At 40.3% G+C, this 18,325-nt stretch overlaps 1 protein-coding gene across 3 annotated transcripts in view; it reads right to left on the minus strand.

Moving 5' to 3' along the window:
• Window positions 1-5,685: 5,685 nt before the first annotated feature.
• RTN1 (reticulon 1) overlaps window positions 5,686-18,325 on the minus strand; it is a 280,842-nt gene continuing 268,202 nt past the window's right edge. For all 3 annotated transcript variants that reach the window (XM_005561388.5, XM_005561389.5, XM_065548867.2), the window contains 6 exons: window positions 16,960-17,167; window positions 15,021-15,159; window positions 13,480-13,549; window positions 12,824-12,870; window positions 12,678-12,736; window positions 5,686-6,484 (listed from right to left, as the gene is read on the minus strand). In XM_005561388.5, the coding sequence (XP_005561445.3) occupies window positions 6,442-6,484; window positions 12,678-12,736; window positions 12,824-12,870; window positions 13,480-13,549; window positions 15,021-15,159; window positions 16,960-17,167 (566 nt within the window). In that variant the 3' untranslated portion in view covers window positions 5,686-6,441. The remainder of the gene's footprint in view (window positions 6,485-12,677; window positions 12,737-12,823; window positions 12,871-13,479; window positions 13,550-15,020; window positions 15,160-16,959; window positions 17,168-18,325) is intronic.

Raw genomic sequence — 18,325 nt, forward strand, 5'->3', positions numbered from 1 at the left:
AAACACTAGAAAGGCAGTATGGCTCAGTGGAAAGAGCCCAGCTTCAAAAACAAGCTTGGCTAAGATGCAGCATGGTCTTCCCAAGTCTGCTGTCATGGTGCAGCCCCCTTTCAAGGGTCAAAACCTATTTCATCTCCCAGCCAAAACTGCCTTCATGGCATCTTGAGTACTGAAGACCATTTATCTCAAACTAGGGCTATTTGGTGTAAAAAGAAAAACATGGCATATTCTCCTTGAATCAACTTAATGCAGAAGTATGGGGAAGAATTTTTAAATTAAGGTAAATGCAAATGTCTTATGCAATGACAGACAAGTTCACATTAACTTCTAAGATGAAATATGTGATTAAAGAAATTCTTGGCTTGCAAAGCTGGCTTCTGAACCATCTCCACTGAAGGAGTATACGTTCACACTCTACTACCCAGTGGGGAGCTGCCCTGACAGGGGAGAAGTGGGAGCTTGAAGCGCAGTGGGCTTCCACATGGTTGCATGTGCCTCTTCAACCACAGGGATGTGAGAAAGCATTCCAGGAACATGTCTTAGGGAAGTGTAGAGCTTTGGAGAGGCACTGTGGGTGGGGACTGGCCAGGTATTCCTGAGGAATGTTTTGCTGAAAGGATGAAGCACCGCTCCAAAAGCTGAAGGCAAATCTGTGTACCCCATTTTGTATGCTCTTCCCTATTCACTCCTCTCTGTCTCCATGACACACACACCCTTTTTATTGACTGGCCCTGGATTTATAAGTCAAGGGAACAAAGGTTTAACATTGACAAAAAAGAGAATTATCCATTCACTACTTGAATTTTGACAAAGTACATTTTACCATTACATTGATTTATAAGCCAAACTTAAGCATTTCCTCCATTGAGCTTATTAAGTATTTAAAAACTGGCTGGGAGATGCTAAAACTATATTTTATTAAAAAACAAGTTAAATTTGATTTTAATAATACATTTTAAAAAGCAGTCTTAAATATCTTGATTCTAACATGTCAAATGCATCATTAAAAATCATTTTGGGGAAGATATAATTCAATGTGATAGTTTTGTTATAAAATGCTAGTTACTTAAAATGTTTTAATATATTTTTAAAAAAGGTTAATGTCTCTTCTGTTATATTGGCTACCTCATTTCTGTTAGAGATGGCTAGAAATAAAAGTTGAAAAAAGTCACCCTTCATATGAACTGTTTAATTTTTATGAGTATTATTTTGACATAGGCTGCCATTAGTCACTTAAGAATTAGACTTCTGTCATAATTTAGGGATGACTTCTCTTGTTTTATAAAAACACAAACATAGAAAGCAAAATCCAGAGCAGTTGTATGTTTAAAGAAAGCAGGCCAAGATGAAGTGTTAATTCTTAAGGTCCATTTTATCATTTTAGGGAGAAACTGTTGCAGGCCGAAAGAGTGAGGGTTGTGATCAACTCAGTATACCACTGGAGGCTATATGAGTAAACAGCAAACTGTTCTCATAAATGCAGAATGTTGGCAAATTGACAAACTGCATCTGCCTCCCAGAAGGAACGCTGAGGGCAGTCATGACCCAGGCACAAGTGTTTCTTATGATTAGGCAAATCTGAAGCCTGTTAGCAATAATATGAACCTGTGATCAATCAAGCAGCTGACTAATTGTTAGCTCCTCCTCCCTGCTCTTTCTACTCAATAAATACAAAGAGCTGCAGAAGCTCAGGGCTGCTGCTCTTGCTCACTAGAAGCCGGGAGCCCTCTTCTTCTTCCCCTGGGAACTTCCTTTAAAACCATTTCTTTTGTTTTTTGTTATTATTTCTACGTTCCTCCCTCTTCCTTCAGTCTTATAATGATGGTCTCAAGTAGTAACAGTAACTGTCGTAGTGACCATCTCAAGTAGTAATTGTGGCAGTCTGCCACAAGAAACCAGAGATAGCTGATTCTAGCAGAATTGCTTTCAAAGACAATAATGGCCTAGAATGCATATTAATGCATTTCGATTTACTTATCAAAGAAAATGTGGTCAGCCAGACTGATTTTGTAACATTGAATTTAATAAATGTATTGAATTAAGGAGAAATTAAAATCATAAACCACAAAAATAAAATCATACAATAAAAATCCGATTGAGGAGCTTGAGGAGGGTGCCAATATCAAGCACTAGGGAAGCGGGTCAGCGTCTGAAGGCAGGTGGCCCTTCTGCCTGGATCAGTAGAGGGTCCATGACCGCATTTGGTGTGAGCTCCAGTGGTGGCTCCTCTGTCTGCCCAATGTGCATCTCTGCACACAGAAGAATGCTAACCTTCTGATGCTCGGCGCAGCCCTATTCACGGACAATGTGGTGATTGCTGGAACCTCACATCTGTGAAGCAAGGCCCAGCAATCAACCATACCCCACATGTATTTGGGTGAAGTAGAAAGCTGTGGGACTACTCAGTAGTGATTCCCTACAGGGAGAAACAAAATGCAGAGATAGGTCTGGGATCTACACCAGGAGGAAGTCTTTATAGTAGGGTAAGGGCCCATACGAGCCATCAGGTGGTGGCGGGGTGGAACTGTGCACCACCCCTAAACCAGATATGTTGAAGCCCCAAACCCCTGTACCTCAGAATGTGACCTTACTGGAAACAGGGTCTTTATAGAGATAATCAAGTTAAAATGAGGTCCTTAGGGTGGGCCCTATTCCATTACGACTGGTGTCCTTATTCAAGGGGAAATTTGGACACAGAGGGAAGACGATATGAAGATGCACAGGGAGAAGGCGCCCAGTGACTGGAGTACCCCATCTGCAAGTCGGGAGCACTAAGGATGGCTGACAAATGCAGACATTAGAAGAGGCAAGGAAGGGTTCTCCCTCAGAGCCAACAAAGAGAGCATGGCCCTGCCAACATCTTGATTTTGGACTTCTGGCCTCCAGAACAGTGACAGAATAAATTTCTATTGTTTTAAGAGACCCAGATTTTGAGGCTGGGCATGATGGTTCATGCCTGGTAATCCTAGCACTTTGGGAGGAGGCTGAGATGGTGGATCACTTGAGGTCAGGAGTTTGAGACCAGCCTGGCCAACATGGTGAAACCCTATCTCTACTAAAAATATAAAAATTAGCCGGGTGTGGTTGCATGCACCTGTAATCCCAGCTACTTGGGAGGCTGAGGCAGGAGAATCACTTGAATCCGGGAGGTGGAGGTTGCAGTGAGCTGAGATTGCACCACTTCACTCCAGCCTGAGAGTTTCAAAAACAAAAACAAAAACAAAAAAACCCAAAAACCCAGATTTTGGTACTTTGGTAGAGCAACCCTAGGAAACTAACATGGGTGGGGAAAGAGCAGAGGACATAGAAACTGTCGTGCTTTATCCATTAGAATACTGCAGCTTCTTTACCTGCTCCGACTGCCTTCACTCATCCATATATGGACTCTAAGAATTTTCTACTGTTCACAGCTTTCAGAATCACCTCACTCACTCTGGGTTTTCCAGGGGCTCTGCTCTTGGTCCTCTTCTCATCTGTTCACATTACTTCCATCATCTTGAATATCACCTGGGCTGATGCTCCCTGTGGAAACAGAGTATAATGTGCCCCATGTTCCATTTGTGAAAAATCTACATCCATACCTATCATTTTGTAAGCCTGGAGTTTCCTTAGGCATCTTCTCCACCACTGCCAGCAAAGCGAGTTCCTAATTAGACTTTCCTAATGAGCAGCTGCCTGTGAAAGGAATCCTGGGTCTACAGTATGGGGACAATGCTGCAGATACAGATATTGAAGATTTATTATATACAATAAAGCCATGTAGAAGAAACTTTGTCTAAAAGGTTGGAGGCTGAAAAACATAAAGAAAAAAGAAAACCCTCTTCTAAATCTAGTAACCATTAAAAAAAAAAAAAAACTCAGCTTACTATCTTCCTTCCCCAAATCATCTCTTCTGGGCTCTGTCCTGGAAAATGGCATTGCACCCTGCTGATCAGCGAGTCTTAGTGCTGGGCTAGGGTGAGGCAACTGAGCTTCCTTGGGTGCAAAATTCAAGGAGGAACTCATGCTCAAGGCCAGCTTTCATCTTGAAGCCCCACAGCTAGTTGGTTACCAGCTCCAGTCCAATCTCCCTCCACACCATCTGTTAGCTGAACCTATCCATGGTGGGTGCTTGGCAGGGATGCTGGGTTAACATCAAGGATCAGGGACAGGTGAACATCTTTCTATTCTTTCTGTGGCTGTTCTAGTAAAGATCTGGGTCTTTTGGCACCCAGGTGGAGTTAGGTTACAATTATCACTCTATTCAACTAGCCTTCAGTATCTTGCACCTTTGTTGTGTGTATGTGACTCTCTGAGATGTAGAGAAAAAAGCCCAAACTCCTTGGCACAGGCATCCAAGTTTCTTCCCATTGTGATCTCAACCCACCTTTTCAGCCTTATCTGGCACCATCATTCCCACCCCAAGAACTTTACAACCCATCTAAGCTTGTTTAACTCACCATTCTCTGCATATGTCTCACACTCCACATCTTGGCACTTTAGCTCATGTTCTTTCTTTATCCGGGTTGGACCTTCTTCATCTGGCAAAAACCAAACCAGGACCCGGCTCTGAAATTCACCGCCCCTGAGAATCTTCTGTTGCTCAAACCCTGCATCATGGCTTGTTTTTTTTTGGAGACAAAGTCTTACTCTGTTGCCCAGGCTGGAGTACAGTGGTGCGATCTCAGCTCACTGCAACCTCTGCCTCCCAGTTTCAAGCGATTCTCCTGCCTCAGCCTCCTAAGTAGCTGGGATTACAGGCAGGTGCCACCACACCCAGCTAATTTTTGTATTTTTAGTAGAGATGCAGTTTCACCATGTTGATCAGGCTGGTCTTGAACTCCTGACCTCGTGATCCGCCCGCCTCGGCCTCCCAAAGTGCTGGGATTACAGGCGTGAGCCACCGTGCCTGGCCAGTGGCTCTTGTTTTATGCTACCCTTTGCTTAGTTAACATTTCCACATAGCCACCTGCCCTCTCCCCCAGCACAGTGACGAGAGTTTCTGGCTGCTGGCACAGTGCCAAGTGATCCTTGTAACCTTCACACCACTTTGCACAGAAGGATAACTCCACAAATATTCACTGAACCCATGTGTAAAACTGGTAAAAGGCAGCTTTTTATAAGCAATCATTCCTTTTTTTCTCCAACTGCTACTCCTTTCATTCACTTCTACCTCTTTGTCTTTGACATTTGATTGTAGCAGTGAAACAAAATATGCAATTGGACTTGTACAAAAAGCAGTGAGGAATTATTAGAAGACTTCACATGGTGAGGGCAGGAATTATCATCTCTCTTATTCACAGCCCCATTCTTAGTGCTTGGCACACAGTGAGTGCTTAATAAGTAATTACTAAAAGGGTGAGTTCATGGCAATTACAATTGTTTTTGCCCGTGTTTTGTTGCCTATTGCTGTATAGTTTATGTAAGGATTTATATCACTTTCAAGTTTTTTAAAACGATCTTAAATATCTGCATCCACCCCACAAAGTACAATGTGAAGAGTGATTGACAGTTTACCACTTTTCAGTTTTCTATTAATTACCCAGAAAAACCATAAGCCAGGTTGGGGTTTGACGCCACAGTCCTGGAGAGAAATAAGGTGAGCACTTGCTCTCAACCCTCCCAGAATGTCATTGAGTGACTTCGTCACTTCGAGCTTCTGTGTTTTCTGGTGGGACCATGCATGAGAAGAGAGGGAGAACGTTCTACATTTAGTAACATTTATTTATGCATTCAGTATCAAGTACATAAGTGCAAATATCCAGAGTCCGTAACTGAATCCATTAGGAACTACAGAGAAAGTAATACAAATTGTAATAAAGTTAACATGCTGGTACTTTTTAGTAACCATACATGTAAATCAGCCCACCAATCCCATACAACAAAACTACGGCATGTTTGTTTTGGGTTTATTCATTTATTTAATTATTTTAAGTTATACAAAACTGATTACCATAAGTACGGTCGACTGTTTTTATTTTTACGTTGTGTGTGTTGGAAAAATGCTAAAACATCAGTCTACAATTCTATATATTGTTATTAAAGATTAATCCAACCAGCAACCCAAGGACATATAAGCGATTTCCACTATTGCATCAGAGCACTCGGCAGGAAAGGCCTAGCCACAGGGAACGTTAGAAGCTACAGAAGCATTGCAGAGAAGAGAAGAACACTGAGGAGGGAAAGAGAACTTGGGCTCTCACCATCATGCACTTTTTTTAGCAACACAAAATTAAAAACCACATCTAATACACTTTTCTCTATACTTTAGTGGTTGACACAAGTGACTCAAATATCCTAAGATACAAGGAACAGCCTAAAAACAGCTGTTTTAAGGTTTGTCTCTAAGATTATGGTACTGGGGGGAGGAGGGGAACAATCAATTTGCAGTAACGAGTAAGAAGAGAGCTGTTACCACTCCAGACATTCCTGTTTGTGTCCAGTCCCCGGTGGGAAATCAGTTTACTCAGCGTGCCTCTTAGCGCCTGGGATTTTAGCCTGAATCCTAAAAAGACAATATCAAAATCACAAGTGTTATTAATGAAATCATTTTATGTGTTGTTGCTTTAATTAGCTAAGTGACCAAAGAGCTTAGTATTCCAGAAGATATTCTAGTCTTTATGTATGTACATCTGTAAATACTCTTGTATAAAGCAGTAAGAAGGAAGTAAAAACTGGATAATGAAAATAACGACAACAAAAAAGAGAATTGGAAGAAAGCCACATATTTTAGATCTTTTTAGGTGGATGAACATATTGACTTATTTCAGGATTACAGAAGCTATGATATAGTTAGGGTGATTATTTATCCCCCATCTGGGGCACTTCAGAAAGAGAGAGAAAGTGCTATTACTGACCATGTCAGGAAGATGAGCATAACTAGGAATGGTTATATAACTAGGGATGTAATCTGTTCCTATGTCGGACATAGGAAAAGAAACCTATGTTCACCCTCAGAGTAGTCTAAGTACCCACAACTAGAATTTAAAAACCTGGGTCCTAGTCTCAGCTATTCTATTAATTAGCTATGTGGCATCCGGCAAGCTAAGGGACTTTCCTGGTCCTAAACACTCATCATTAAAATGTGGGCATAGACTAGCTATCTCCAGGGTCCTGAAATTCTGTGATGCTCACAGTGTAGCAGCATGACTTTAGGACAGGTTTACACTGGAAGTGTTTTGTTAATTTGAAGAGTTATGAGCTCATCGTGCAGAGCTCATTGTGCAGATTTTGATTGAGACCTCCCTCTGTGCCACGAGGTACCCTTCCATGTACTGGGATTCAGTGGTCAACAAAAGGGAAAAGATGCTTACTCTCATGGAGTTTTCATTCCTGTAGGAATTGAGGAGACAGAAATAAACTAGAAGACAAGAGAAGTTCAGATGGTGATAACTGCTATAAAGAAAAACAAGGTGGTATGGCAGGCAGTGAGGGGCACAGTGGTAAGGTGGGCAGTACCTCCTTTAAATCCATTCATCTGAGAAACTGATCCTCACAGGACAGGAAGGGGCCATCAGGCCAAGATCTGGATGTGAAGTGTTTCAGGCAGAGGGAGTAACGAGTGCAGAGGCATCACAGAGAGGACAAGCTGGCAGCAAGGAATTGAGAAGCTCGTGTGCTTGGGGTATGGATAGGGGAGGTCTGAAAGGCAGGCAGGGACCAGATGGTGGATATTGGAGTTTGTGAGATGTGGTAAGGAGTTTAGATTCTAACCTGTGTGATGGGAAGCCATTGATGAATTTAGGCAGGGGAGTGATGTGATCTGATTAATGTAAGAACATCATGATGGTGGCTGTGTGAAAAAAAAAATGGGGAAATGGGAGTGGAAGCAATGAATAGAGGGAGAGAAACCCACAGCAGTCCAAGTACCAGAAGGCAATGCCTGGATTGTATGGTAGACATGGAAGTGAAGAGAGGGGAACAGTCTCAGGGTTAGTTTAGAGATGAGGCTGCGGGACCCACTTGATCTGTTCATGAACTGAATGTACAGGCTAGGATTAGAGGAAGAGTAATCAAGGAAGTTTCTTTGGTTTTTGGCCTGAGGAACCAGGTGAAAATGCCATTTACCAAGATGGTGATGACCGAAGGAAATACAAGTTCTAGGGTAAGATTGCAAGATGTGTGGCTAAGTGAATCTGAAAGGTCTATGAGACACTTTAGAGAAACCTTACATAAATAAGCAGATAGATCTGGTGCTTAGTTGAAGAGGTCTGGGCTGGAGACACAAGTTTGGAGCCATAGACATGAGATAACCTTTGGGGTCACAGGACCAGAAGGGAGGTGGACAAGAGGAGGAGAAGCCAGGAGAGGACACGTGCAATGGTGGCCGTCTAACTTCTATTTGAATACTTGAATGAATGTCAGAGTACTCACTCCTTCATGGGGCAGATGGCAACTCTAATCATTACTCTTTCCCCCATATTTCAATCAAATCTCAGAACTTCTAAAATTTCCATTCAGTGCTCTTGAGAGAAAAAGAGAAATCCTACTCTTTTTACAATGTTAGACCTCCAAGTATTTGAGAATGGCTATGGTGTCCTTTTAAAGTCATCTCTTTTCCAGGGTAATCATCCCCAGCAAAGTTTACTCTTCACTGCCCATTAACTATCACATTTCTAATACCCTGGTCATCTTTGGGGCATTACTCCAATGTATTAATGCATCTGTTAAAATGTCCAACCCTGAAACTGAACACAGATATGGGATGGCTAATGTGGAATATAATATGACTGTTGCCTCTGTTGATTTAGACTTTGTACTCCTACTAATAACAACTCAACTTGCATTGATTTTTTAAAGATGCTTCAGCACATCATTGACTCACATTTGGCTGTGACCAATCAAGCAATTAAAAACCCCTGAGGTATTTTTCACATACACACTTATTGTTACCCTCTCTCATCTATCCCTCCCCGCATTCTATAGCTGTAAGTTGACTTTTTAGAAACCTAAATGTAGGACTTTACTTTCCTTATTAATTTCATTTTATTGATTTCAATTCAGCATTCTTGTTTACTCAAGATCCCTTGATTCATTTTGAATCTTGAGCTTGCCATCTTCTGAATTTGCTTTGGCTTCAAACTGTACATCATCTGGAACTTTGACAAAGATAATTGATTTGTCCTCACATAGTCATGAGAAGTAATGGGGTTGAAAATAATGGGATCAAAGGCAGAGCCGTGTGTCACATACCTTGCTCCAGACACATATTTGATGGCTTAATGAACATCTTTAGGGTCTACTATTTCAACCTTCTAGAATTCTACCACCTGTGCTGTCATCTGGATCATACATCTCCATGTTTTTCCACAAGGACACCAAGAAGACTTGTTGACTACCCGCACTAAAATCAGAATACTCACTGGCTAGGGAAGTCCATTTCATCTCAGGGTCTAGTGAACATACAATGATCTGTTCTGAATATCTACAGTTTTACTAATTCATTCTGGATTTTTGCTTGAAATCAGGCCTTCAATTTATCAAATATAACATCTAGAATCTTTCTTCTCATTTGAAGATCATGACAGCTCCTTTCCAATTTTAGTTTTCAGGATGTCCTTTATTCCATGAGATTTATCAAAGGTCACCAAGAGGGCTTCTAGGTAAAATTACAAGCTATTTTTTCATCTAAAATATAACTCACCTAGACATAGGGAATTGTATTCACTTAAAGCAGATTTCTTATTATGGTCTCACTTACTCAAAGCTTTAATTTTCTCTACAGTGTTTATTTTGCCTTTTGAAATTTGAGGCATTTTTCCTTATTTTCAAAACTCTAAGAAGTGTTATTATGTATTATTAACCCCCATTTTAAGCTGGAAAACTGAGACAAACAAAGGTGAAATGACCTAGACAGGGTCACTCAGTATGGAGGACAGGGTGGTCCTGGGGTCTACTGGCCCAGTCTGGGACTGTCCTCTACCTCCAAGCCCCATGAACTGATCTCTAAGCAGTAACAGGATGATGATGATGACAATGAGGGTTTCCAACATCTAAGTAAGAATACTTTACAGACATTACCTCATTTGATCATCAAGAACCCTGTGAGGTATTCACAATTCCAATTTACAGATAAGGAAATAGGCTCATAGAGTCAAATAACATTTATGATGAGCTCATACAGCTAAAAATGCCAGAAATGGACTCAGTCTATCTGATTCTAACAATCATGTTCTTAACTGTTCCACTAAAATGGTGTAAGTTATTTCACTGGAATTATTCTAAGGTAGAATTAGAATTTCAGAGTTTGAAGAGGCCTTAGAGTTAAGAACCCACCAATAAATTTCCTTCAAAATGTAGTGCCAGGCAAAACAGGTTATTTTGAAGAATTGTTATTTCCTCCTTTCTGATAGATAGGAAGAACCATGTAACTTGCCTAGTTTCTCTTTTTGTCCTAGCTACCAGGAAGTTAAGAGCCAACTCTGCCTGAAGCTCAATTACAGAAGCCATATTAGTCATAGCTAACATTTCCTTTCCATTCTTTTTCACAGCATTGATTTCCAAATGTAACTTAACAAGCACATTGTATATACTTTATATTCTCTGCCGTCTCTCTTTTTCCTCCATTTTAACCAGGCCATGCCCTTGTCACTTTTGTTTGAATTATGATAACCTCCTAGCTGATGGCCACATCTCTAGTCTCTCCCCTCTCCAATTATTTTCTCACTAGACTGCCATAGTGATCTTTAAAAAACTGATGACCTCAATCCCCTGCTTAAAAACATCAAGGGCTGGCCATTTTCTGCTGGGTTGGAGTCACAACTCCACAGAGCATTCACCACCTGGCCTCAGCCTCTCTTCCTACATTCTTTCCAGGAAAGGATGTAGTCTAACCTGGAGAGGGGAGAGACTTACATTTTCATGCTTCTCTGTCTTTGCTTTATTACCTCTTCCTCTTGCAACGTCTTTCCCCTTATCATCCACGTAATGATTGTTTACCCATCCTTCAAGGCCCAGGTCGAATGCCACCTTATCTTAATGGTTTTCCACTATCCCGTCCAGGAAGGAACAATTGTTTCCTCATCTCTCCAACTTTAGTATTTCATATAGCTCTACTGTACTTATTGTACTTATTATATTTTATTATAATTATTTCTGTATAATTTTGTCTGCACCACTGGGCTAAGAGCTCTTTTAGGGCTGAGATCATTTCATTTATCTTTATACCCTCTGTACCTGTCATATGAAGTGTCCAGAACATAACAGGTACTCTCCTGTTTTTGGACTAAACCAACAAACCAATTGAAAAAGTAATAGGTGTGATTTGTGATCCCCAAACTAAGTATTAGACAACGTAGGTCTAGAACTTCTGTCTTCCAGTTTCTGAACTCCTATTCTGGTGTTCTTTGCTATAGTTTATGAACACAGTTCTAGCTGCCAAAAAGTCACCTGGAGAGTTCATTAAAATATAAATTCCAGATTACCAATCCTAGAAATTTTAATTCTATAGGTCTGTGTGGAGTCTTAGAATTCATATTTTTAAACAGGCTCCTCAGGTTTGGGTACCACCAAGTCTCATACTGTGCTATGCTACCATTTCTTAATACAACATAAAATGATTATTTTATGCTTAATGTGTTGATTTTCATTAGGTATTGGTTACACCTGGGTCCAAGCTCATAAGTTCAGGGATTTTGAAATGTGTCGCAGATCTCTCAAAGATCCAAATTCAACATAGAATCCTATGAGTTCCCAATGACTTTAAGAGGAAAAATGTAAATAATACACAGTAAAAAACAAGTTTATAAACTTCAGAGAGAACTGAAGCACATCACATATAATCTAATAGCAGAGGAACTTTAATGTGATTAGCCTTTCTTATTTTGTTATTACACATCTTTAATTACCTAAAATGCCTCTCTCTAAATCTGACCCTCACCTAGGTCCAGCCACATTATTATCAGATAATTAGATAGAGTTTTTGTGAAAAAGTCTAGTCCTTTGGTGACATATATTTGTAGCTAAAGATTAGGCTAGCTTTTTAATAAAATAAAATATTGAATAAAAATTCAATATAAGAGCTATCACTTTAGTTGACTATATACCTAAAAATAGTATGTAAGAATTAGGGAAAACTCCTAAGTTTAATGACCACGTTAGCTGTGGAGATGTAAAACTGAAATCTCTGTCTCCTAATATATAAGGGAGCCATAAAGTAAGGCTTAAGACTCAGGTTTAAAAAGCAGTGGTATTACACACATACACACAGTTGTTGAGTTAAAATGCTGTGATGTACTTAGTTGGCAAACATTTTATGTATTTTAAAGTTTTAAAAATAATTCAAAGTTTTAAAAGTAATTTTAATGATTTTAAAAATTAGGGCTATTCATTGTTTAAAAGATTAAAAATGTTAACTTAATTGTTTTTATTTGAATTAAACTGTTAATTTTACTTTTTTGAATCAGGTTTCCTTCTTTCCTCCAGTGCATCTTGTTCTTGTACATGGGCCAGTCCTTAGAGGTTAATATCATTCATTCATTAAAACTTACTATGAAACCTGAAATAAACTACTCGGTTTTATTTAATTGAGAGTTAAAAATCTTATGCTTATTTTCTAAAATAATAAAATTGAGAAGAGAATGAATATATGACTCCAGTAAGTGAATGATCATAAATCAATCTATCATTTTACTATCTTCTCATTACCCCTACCCTAATCCATGAGTCTCTCTTTTTATGCATTGCACTATGTGACTTACTTTGCCACAACAGCATTTATGTGAGTCCTCACAAGTCCCAGATATTGGTCAATCTGTGCCTACACAAAGAAAAAAAAATAATTAGCACATCCAAAGATGATGAGGTGAAAATTTAATGTCATTGTTTGACATCACATAGAACTTACCTGGTGCTTAACATACACTACAGGTAGAGTAAACATTGAAACCACAGCTGGGATGAAAAACAAATATAGTATTAAATTCTGAGTTATCAATAAGAATACATGTATAGACACATTTTAATATGGTTATATGATATTATAGAATTATTTGGAATATTCAGCATTTTATTTTTTATTTCCTATTTTGAAAAGCAATATCCAGCATTCTAGATAAAAGATGACAGGGCAGTTCATAGGGAAAATAAAATGACACTGAGCCCTGTACAGGTATTTTGTAATTATTCCTAGAATTAGGATAAACTCTCCCCTCCCAAGATGAAAATGAATCTCTATCCATAGCTGCCACTGTAAACAGATCCAAATACATACATACATACATATATATATATATATATATATATATAAATAAAATAAGCCAAAAAGAAGCCAGTTACGTTTGAAGAAAAAAAACCCTTTAGACTTAGGAATTCATTATTAGTGTATAATATATATTACACTCTTTAATTGAACTATGATGGTAAGAGAAGTGCTCTGCACGCAGGGATCTCTGGCATTTGTTCCTAGGAATCTCTTTAAACAAACAAAAAGCTTAGAGCCTAGGAAGCAGCGTTTTCACAGAGGGTGTGAAGGAAGGCATATACACTCTCATCTGCTCTTACCCATGAGCAGCAGGGTCAGGCCATTGAAGAGAGCGCCAACGTAGGTCAGGAGCCACATCAGGACTGCAAACTGAAGAACGAAAGCATTATCAGTGCTCCTAAAACCCTTCCTGACAAGTAAGAGTCTCATATCATTGACTTTTACTTAGAATTTGAATTTGAGTCAGAGTACATCATGATTTCAATAGTCAATGATAGGCGTTGAAAGCTCATCGCAGAATCAATGAAAGGGGATCCAGTCCTTAGTTCTCTTGGAACCCTTTGGATCACTTTGTTATAAGGTTTGAGGGACTCAAGGAAATAATCTAGGCCAGGGGTCAGCAAGCTATGGCCCTTGACCTGTATTTGCATAGGCCCACGAGTTAATAAAGGTTTCTACATTTTTAAATGTTCAAATAAAATCAAAACAAGAGTCATATTTTCTAACATATGAAATGATATTGAATCAAATTTTCAGTGTTCAGAAGTCTATGGGCACACAGTCAAGCCCTTCCTTTTTGTACTGTCTTTTTCTGCTTTTGTGCTACAATAGCAAAGTTGAAAAGGTACCACAGATGGTGTGGCTTGCAAAGCCTAAAATATCTACCATCTGTCTCTTTATGGACAAGGTTTGCTGACCCCTGTTCTGGCCCACAATTTTTACATTACAAATACTACCATGGCCTTAAAAGCACTAAGGTAAGTAATTACAATTGCCCTGGTATCTCTCTTCAGTCATTATATGGCAAGTCATTATTCCAGTCAGGCATTTTGAGGGTCAAGACCACATTTTTCACTTTTTCTTCTGCCCTTCTTTGAACAGTTACCAGACAGCTCCCAGTACAAGCGCCTGCCAGGGTGTGTATGAAGTGCTGTGGGAGTACAGAAACTTTACAACTACCTTGCCTAGGCTTCCCCAGCTCTGCTTATGGCCGTGCCGAATCACAATTGACTAACTTTGATTCTACATGTAAGTCACCAGGAGGCCAAAGCAACTTGTTCAAAGGAACCCAGCAAATTCAGTGAGAGCCCCAGATGCCCCTGATCCTTATCAAGTGAAGGGCTGGGCATACCTCTACCCTTCAGATGGCTCAGCCTCACAGCTGTAACTATGTAAGCACACTTGGAGGTCTTACTATTAATATTAGTAGAATCTAGAGTTTCCTTCAGTGCAAAAGTATATATGGTTTTCGCATTCCCTATCTAGATTTTTAATCTCAATATTCATTTTGGGAAATTGTTGGAGGAGCTAAAAATGGTTTAAGGAGAGAATCCAGTGTGTTTTAAAGACTATAGAGCTAGAAGCTATGTGACCTCGGTTTGATTCCAGCTCTGCCAGTGACTCACTGGGCAACCCTGGACAAATGTCTGAGCCACATTTTCATCACTGGTGCAATGAAGGGATTAGACTGGTTCATGGTGCCATACAACTGGAGGTCTTCTGACTCTAGAATATAATTAGCACTTGCTTTTTATTCTTCTTGAGGTAGCAGTTTATAATATTACACCTTTAGGGAAAATAACAGTCAAGACTGTAAAGTGAACAGTTTAAGCAACTATACTTTTAAGGAATCCACCAGGTCCTGGACAAGGAAGAGCCTCCTCAGTTCCTTAAGTGTGCTGTTCACGTAGAACTGCAGGCAGTCCGTGTACTTCTGAATCTGCTCCTGAGAAAGGGTGATCTCAAGCTCCAAGTAGGCCCTGTCAACAAACCATCCCCACAGAGAATTCCATCAGAGGGAATCATGAGACAGGCTTCCAAACCCCAGTAACAGCTAAGCGTTCCTACTCTTACTCTGAGGGTGAGGGCGGGTGTCATCTCTGGGGGGTTATGCCAGCCCGTGAGGGCCACAGGGCACCATACACACCTGCTTCCAGTGCACTGGGAACACAGAAAGCATGGTTCTCAGTGGAGCGTTGTGACTGTGTCTGGCTACCTAAGACACAGCATGGGTGGGCTGAAAATTCAGAGAAACCAGCTGGGACCAGAGAAAAAAATCAGTGTCAAACCAGCTCTTTTGCTGAATTCTGCATACATGACTTCATGGAGATAAATTATCTTTTTTTAAGTAGTTGAGATAGCCCCAAATCCTAGCTGCCAACTGTTCCTCATCAGAACTCTAAGAATTCAAGTTTAAATTCTGGGCTTTACTTCCGGGTTTATAGAAAGAGCACTGAAAACTCAAGTGACCCAGGCCATATTAAAATACTCATGGATTCTACTGAGTGGTGTTTTTAGTAATGACATTTTTCATTAGTTCAAATGGTTAAATGTAACTCTTGAGTGGGAAAAACACGTAAAATACAAATATATAAAAATCCCAGCTTAAGCCTCCTCTGCTTGACCAGCTCCTCTACAAATGTCCATCCTTCCTCTCTCCTTTCTTGCCTTCCCTCTGCTTTAAGAGAGCACCTGTTATCTACCTAGAGGATATTTCTGGAGTGCTTTAAGTGCTTACTTAACTCTGTGAATTGAGATTAAAAAGAGTAAAGCAGTATTTGCCTTGAGTTTTCAGGAGAGTTACGGACTGAATGTGTCTTCCCCAAATTCATGTTGAAATCTTAACCTCCAATGTGATAGTGTTAACAGGTGGGGGCTTGGGGAGGTGATTAGATCATAAGCAGACACCCCTCATAAATGGGATTAGTGCCTTTAGAAAAGAGGCCCAAGGGAGCTTGTTCACTCTGTCTCACAGTAAAAGTGAGGACACAGTGAGGACCTGGCAATCTGCAACCCAGATGAGGGCCCTCAACAGAACCCTACCCTGCTGGCATCTTGATCTTGGATTTCCCAGCCTCCAGAACTGTGAGAAATAGATTTCTGTTGTTTATAAGGCACTCTGTCTATGGTATTTTGTTATAGCAGCTGGCAGTGCTAACACCTCCCTCTGCCACATGTCATATATCCTCTTAGTTAGTAAATTGCCCTTTTATTTTTGTATTTCCTCCTCTTCAATGTGCATTCAAATCGGGTTCCCCAGTATAAAAATGTAGAGGAGGATACATGAGAAGACTGTTCATGAACCCTGCACCCCCGCCAGAAGGTTGGCCCTTTGGTGTTAAACTTCTAGAGAGAGCATGGAAATAAAGACCCAAATACCCTAGTTCTGGTTTCGTGCTATTTACTGGCCACCTGGCCTTGAGCATGTCACGTCACTTCTCAGAACCTCAGTGTTCCCACCTGTAAATAGGGATGAAAATGCCTGCTGTGCCTTTCTCACATTGCTGAGAGGATTAAGTAATTGTTGGATTATGATTACTGTTAGTAGTAAATACATATAAAAACTCAACAAAGCAATAAGTATTGGAATAAGAATAATTGAGTTTGTTTCAGAAATTCACCAGAAATGTTAGATATTCAAAGACAGGGTGTTAGGGGAGACTCTAAGAGGTCTTTTGGGTCTCAGAGAAACATGACTCAAGTGCACCTGTGAGCTGAAATAGAGGTGAGGGGAAAAGCCCCTGGTCACGGGGTGAGGGTTCCTCAGCCGAGGCACTCACTTGAAAGGGTGGCCCTCGTCGGTTTTCTGCACAGCTTGCAAAACAGATTTGTAGATGCGGAAACTGATGGTGGCTGAGAGTGCGGCCAGGGCCAGGTAGGCCACGACGCTCACCACACTGAACTGGGTCAGGGAAAAGAGCAGCAGCAGGAAACTCCCAAACACGATGCCCGTCTGCTTGATGTCCCGCCAGTACAGCAGGTCAATAGCTGCAGAAGGAGACACAAAACACACCCAGCTGAGCTCCCGCAGTGCCATCACATGAACCACTGTGGCTCACTCCACCAAGCTGTGGTTGCTGTGGGTTCTTACCTGGCATCTGGATTCCTAAACACAAGTGAGCAGACACATGGCTATGCCAAGGGCACTTACTGTCATTCTACTTTGGTTTGGAAGAATCTTTTCCACCCTTGAGGATAATTCACAAATTCACATATAAGAAAAGACTATTGAATCTCCATTGACCATATTGCGATGGGTGTAGCTCCATGGGCTACACCAGCCATACAGTGGCCTGAATTATGTGGCTTTGAAACAAACTTGAAAATATAGAGGACTCTGGAAGTACCACTTCACTCCACTGAACTCCAGCCTGGGTGACAGGGTGAGACTCTGTCTCAAAACAAAAACAAAAACAAAAACAAAAACAAAAAACAAAAGAAAAAAAAGAGACCCTGGAGCTGACATGTGGATTAAACCATTTTGTTCAACATGGTTTGTTGCTTACATTCTGTGATTTAAAAATCTGAAATGCAGGCTTTAAAATCTACATTGCATCCATCATTCAGTTATTACCCTCTTTCAACTTAGAAACAAAAAATAGTTATAGGTAAAAAGGTAGTTATAGTGCTTCAAATGTCATGCAAAATGGAAATACTTTAAACATGCCAGTCCCAGGATATTAAAAAAAAGCATAAAACCCTTATTTAACTATGCGAATTTATTCTCCAACTGGGCATGTGACAAATGGTTTTTATAGAATGTTATGCCAATCAATTTTAAGGAAGAGAAATAAGATGCAAAATTCCCATCTCACAACCAAATGTAAGTGGTAGTGCTTTGTACTGCCAGCTTCACCTGCAGTGTACCTGCAGACACCTGGTTTACAGAATTAGACTCCAGTCATTTGCTTATAGGAAGATAGAAGTGACCAGGTTGAAGAGAGCAGGGAGCTACTCCCATCTTACATGGTTGTGTAATTACCTTGAAAGAAAAGTATCGAAAAAGTCACACACCCTCATGACAATGCAAGGCAATAGAGGTTACGTAAGGAATTTTTGGAGAGTAAAGTACTAACCCTCTCTTTGGCCACAGACTTACCTCAGGCTGGCTGGAGAATAAATCAGGTCTAAAAGAGTCTCTTTCAT

The sequence above is a fragment of the Macaca fascicularis genome, chromosome 7, assembly GCF_037993035.2.
Source record: "Macaca fascicularis isolate 582-1 chromosome 7, T2T-MFA8v1.1".
Lineage (NCBI taxonomy): Eukaryota > Metazoa > Chordata > Mammalia > Primates > Cercopithecidae > Macaca > Macaca fascicularis.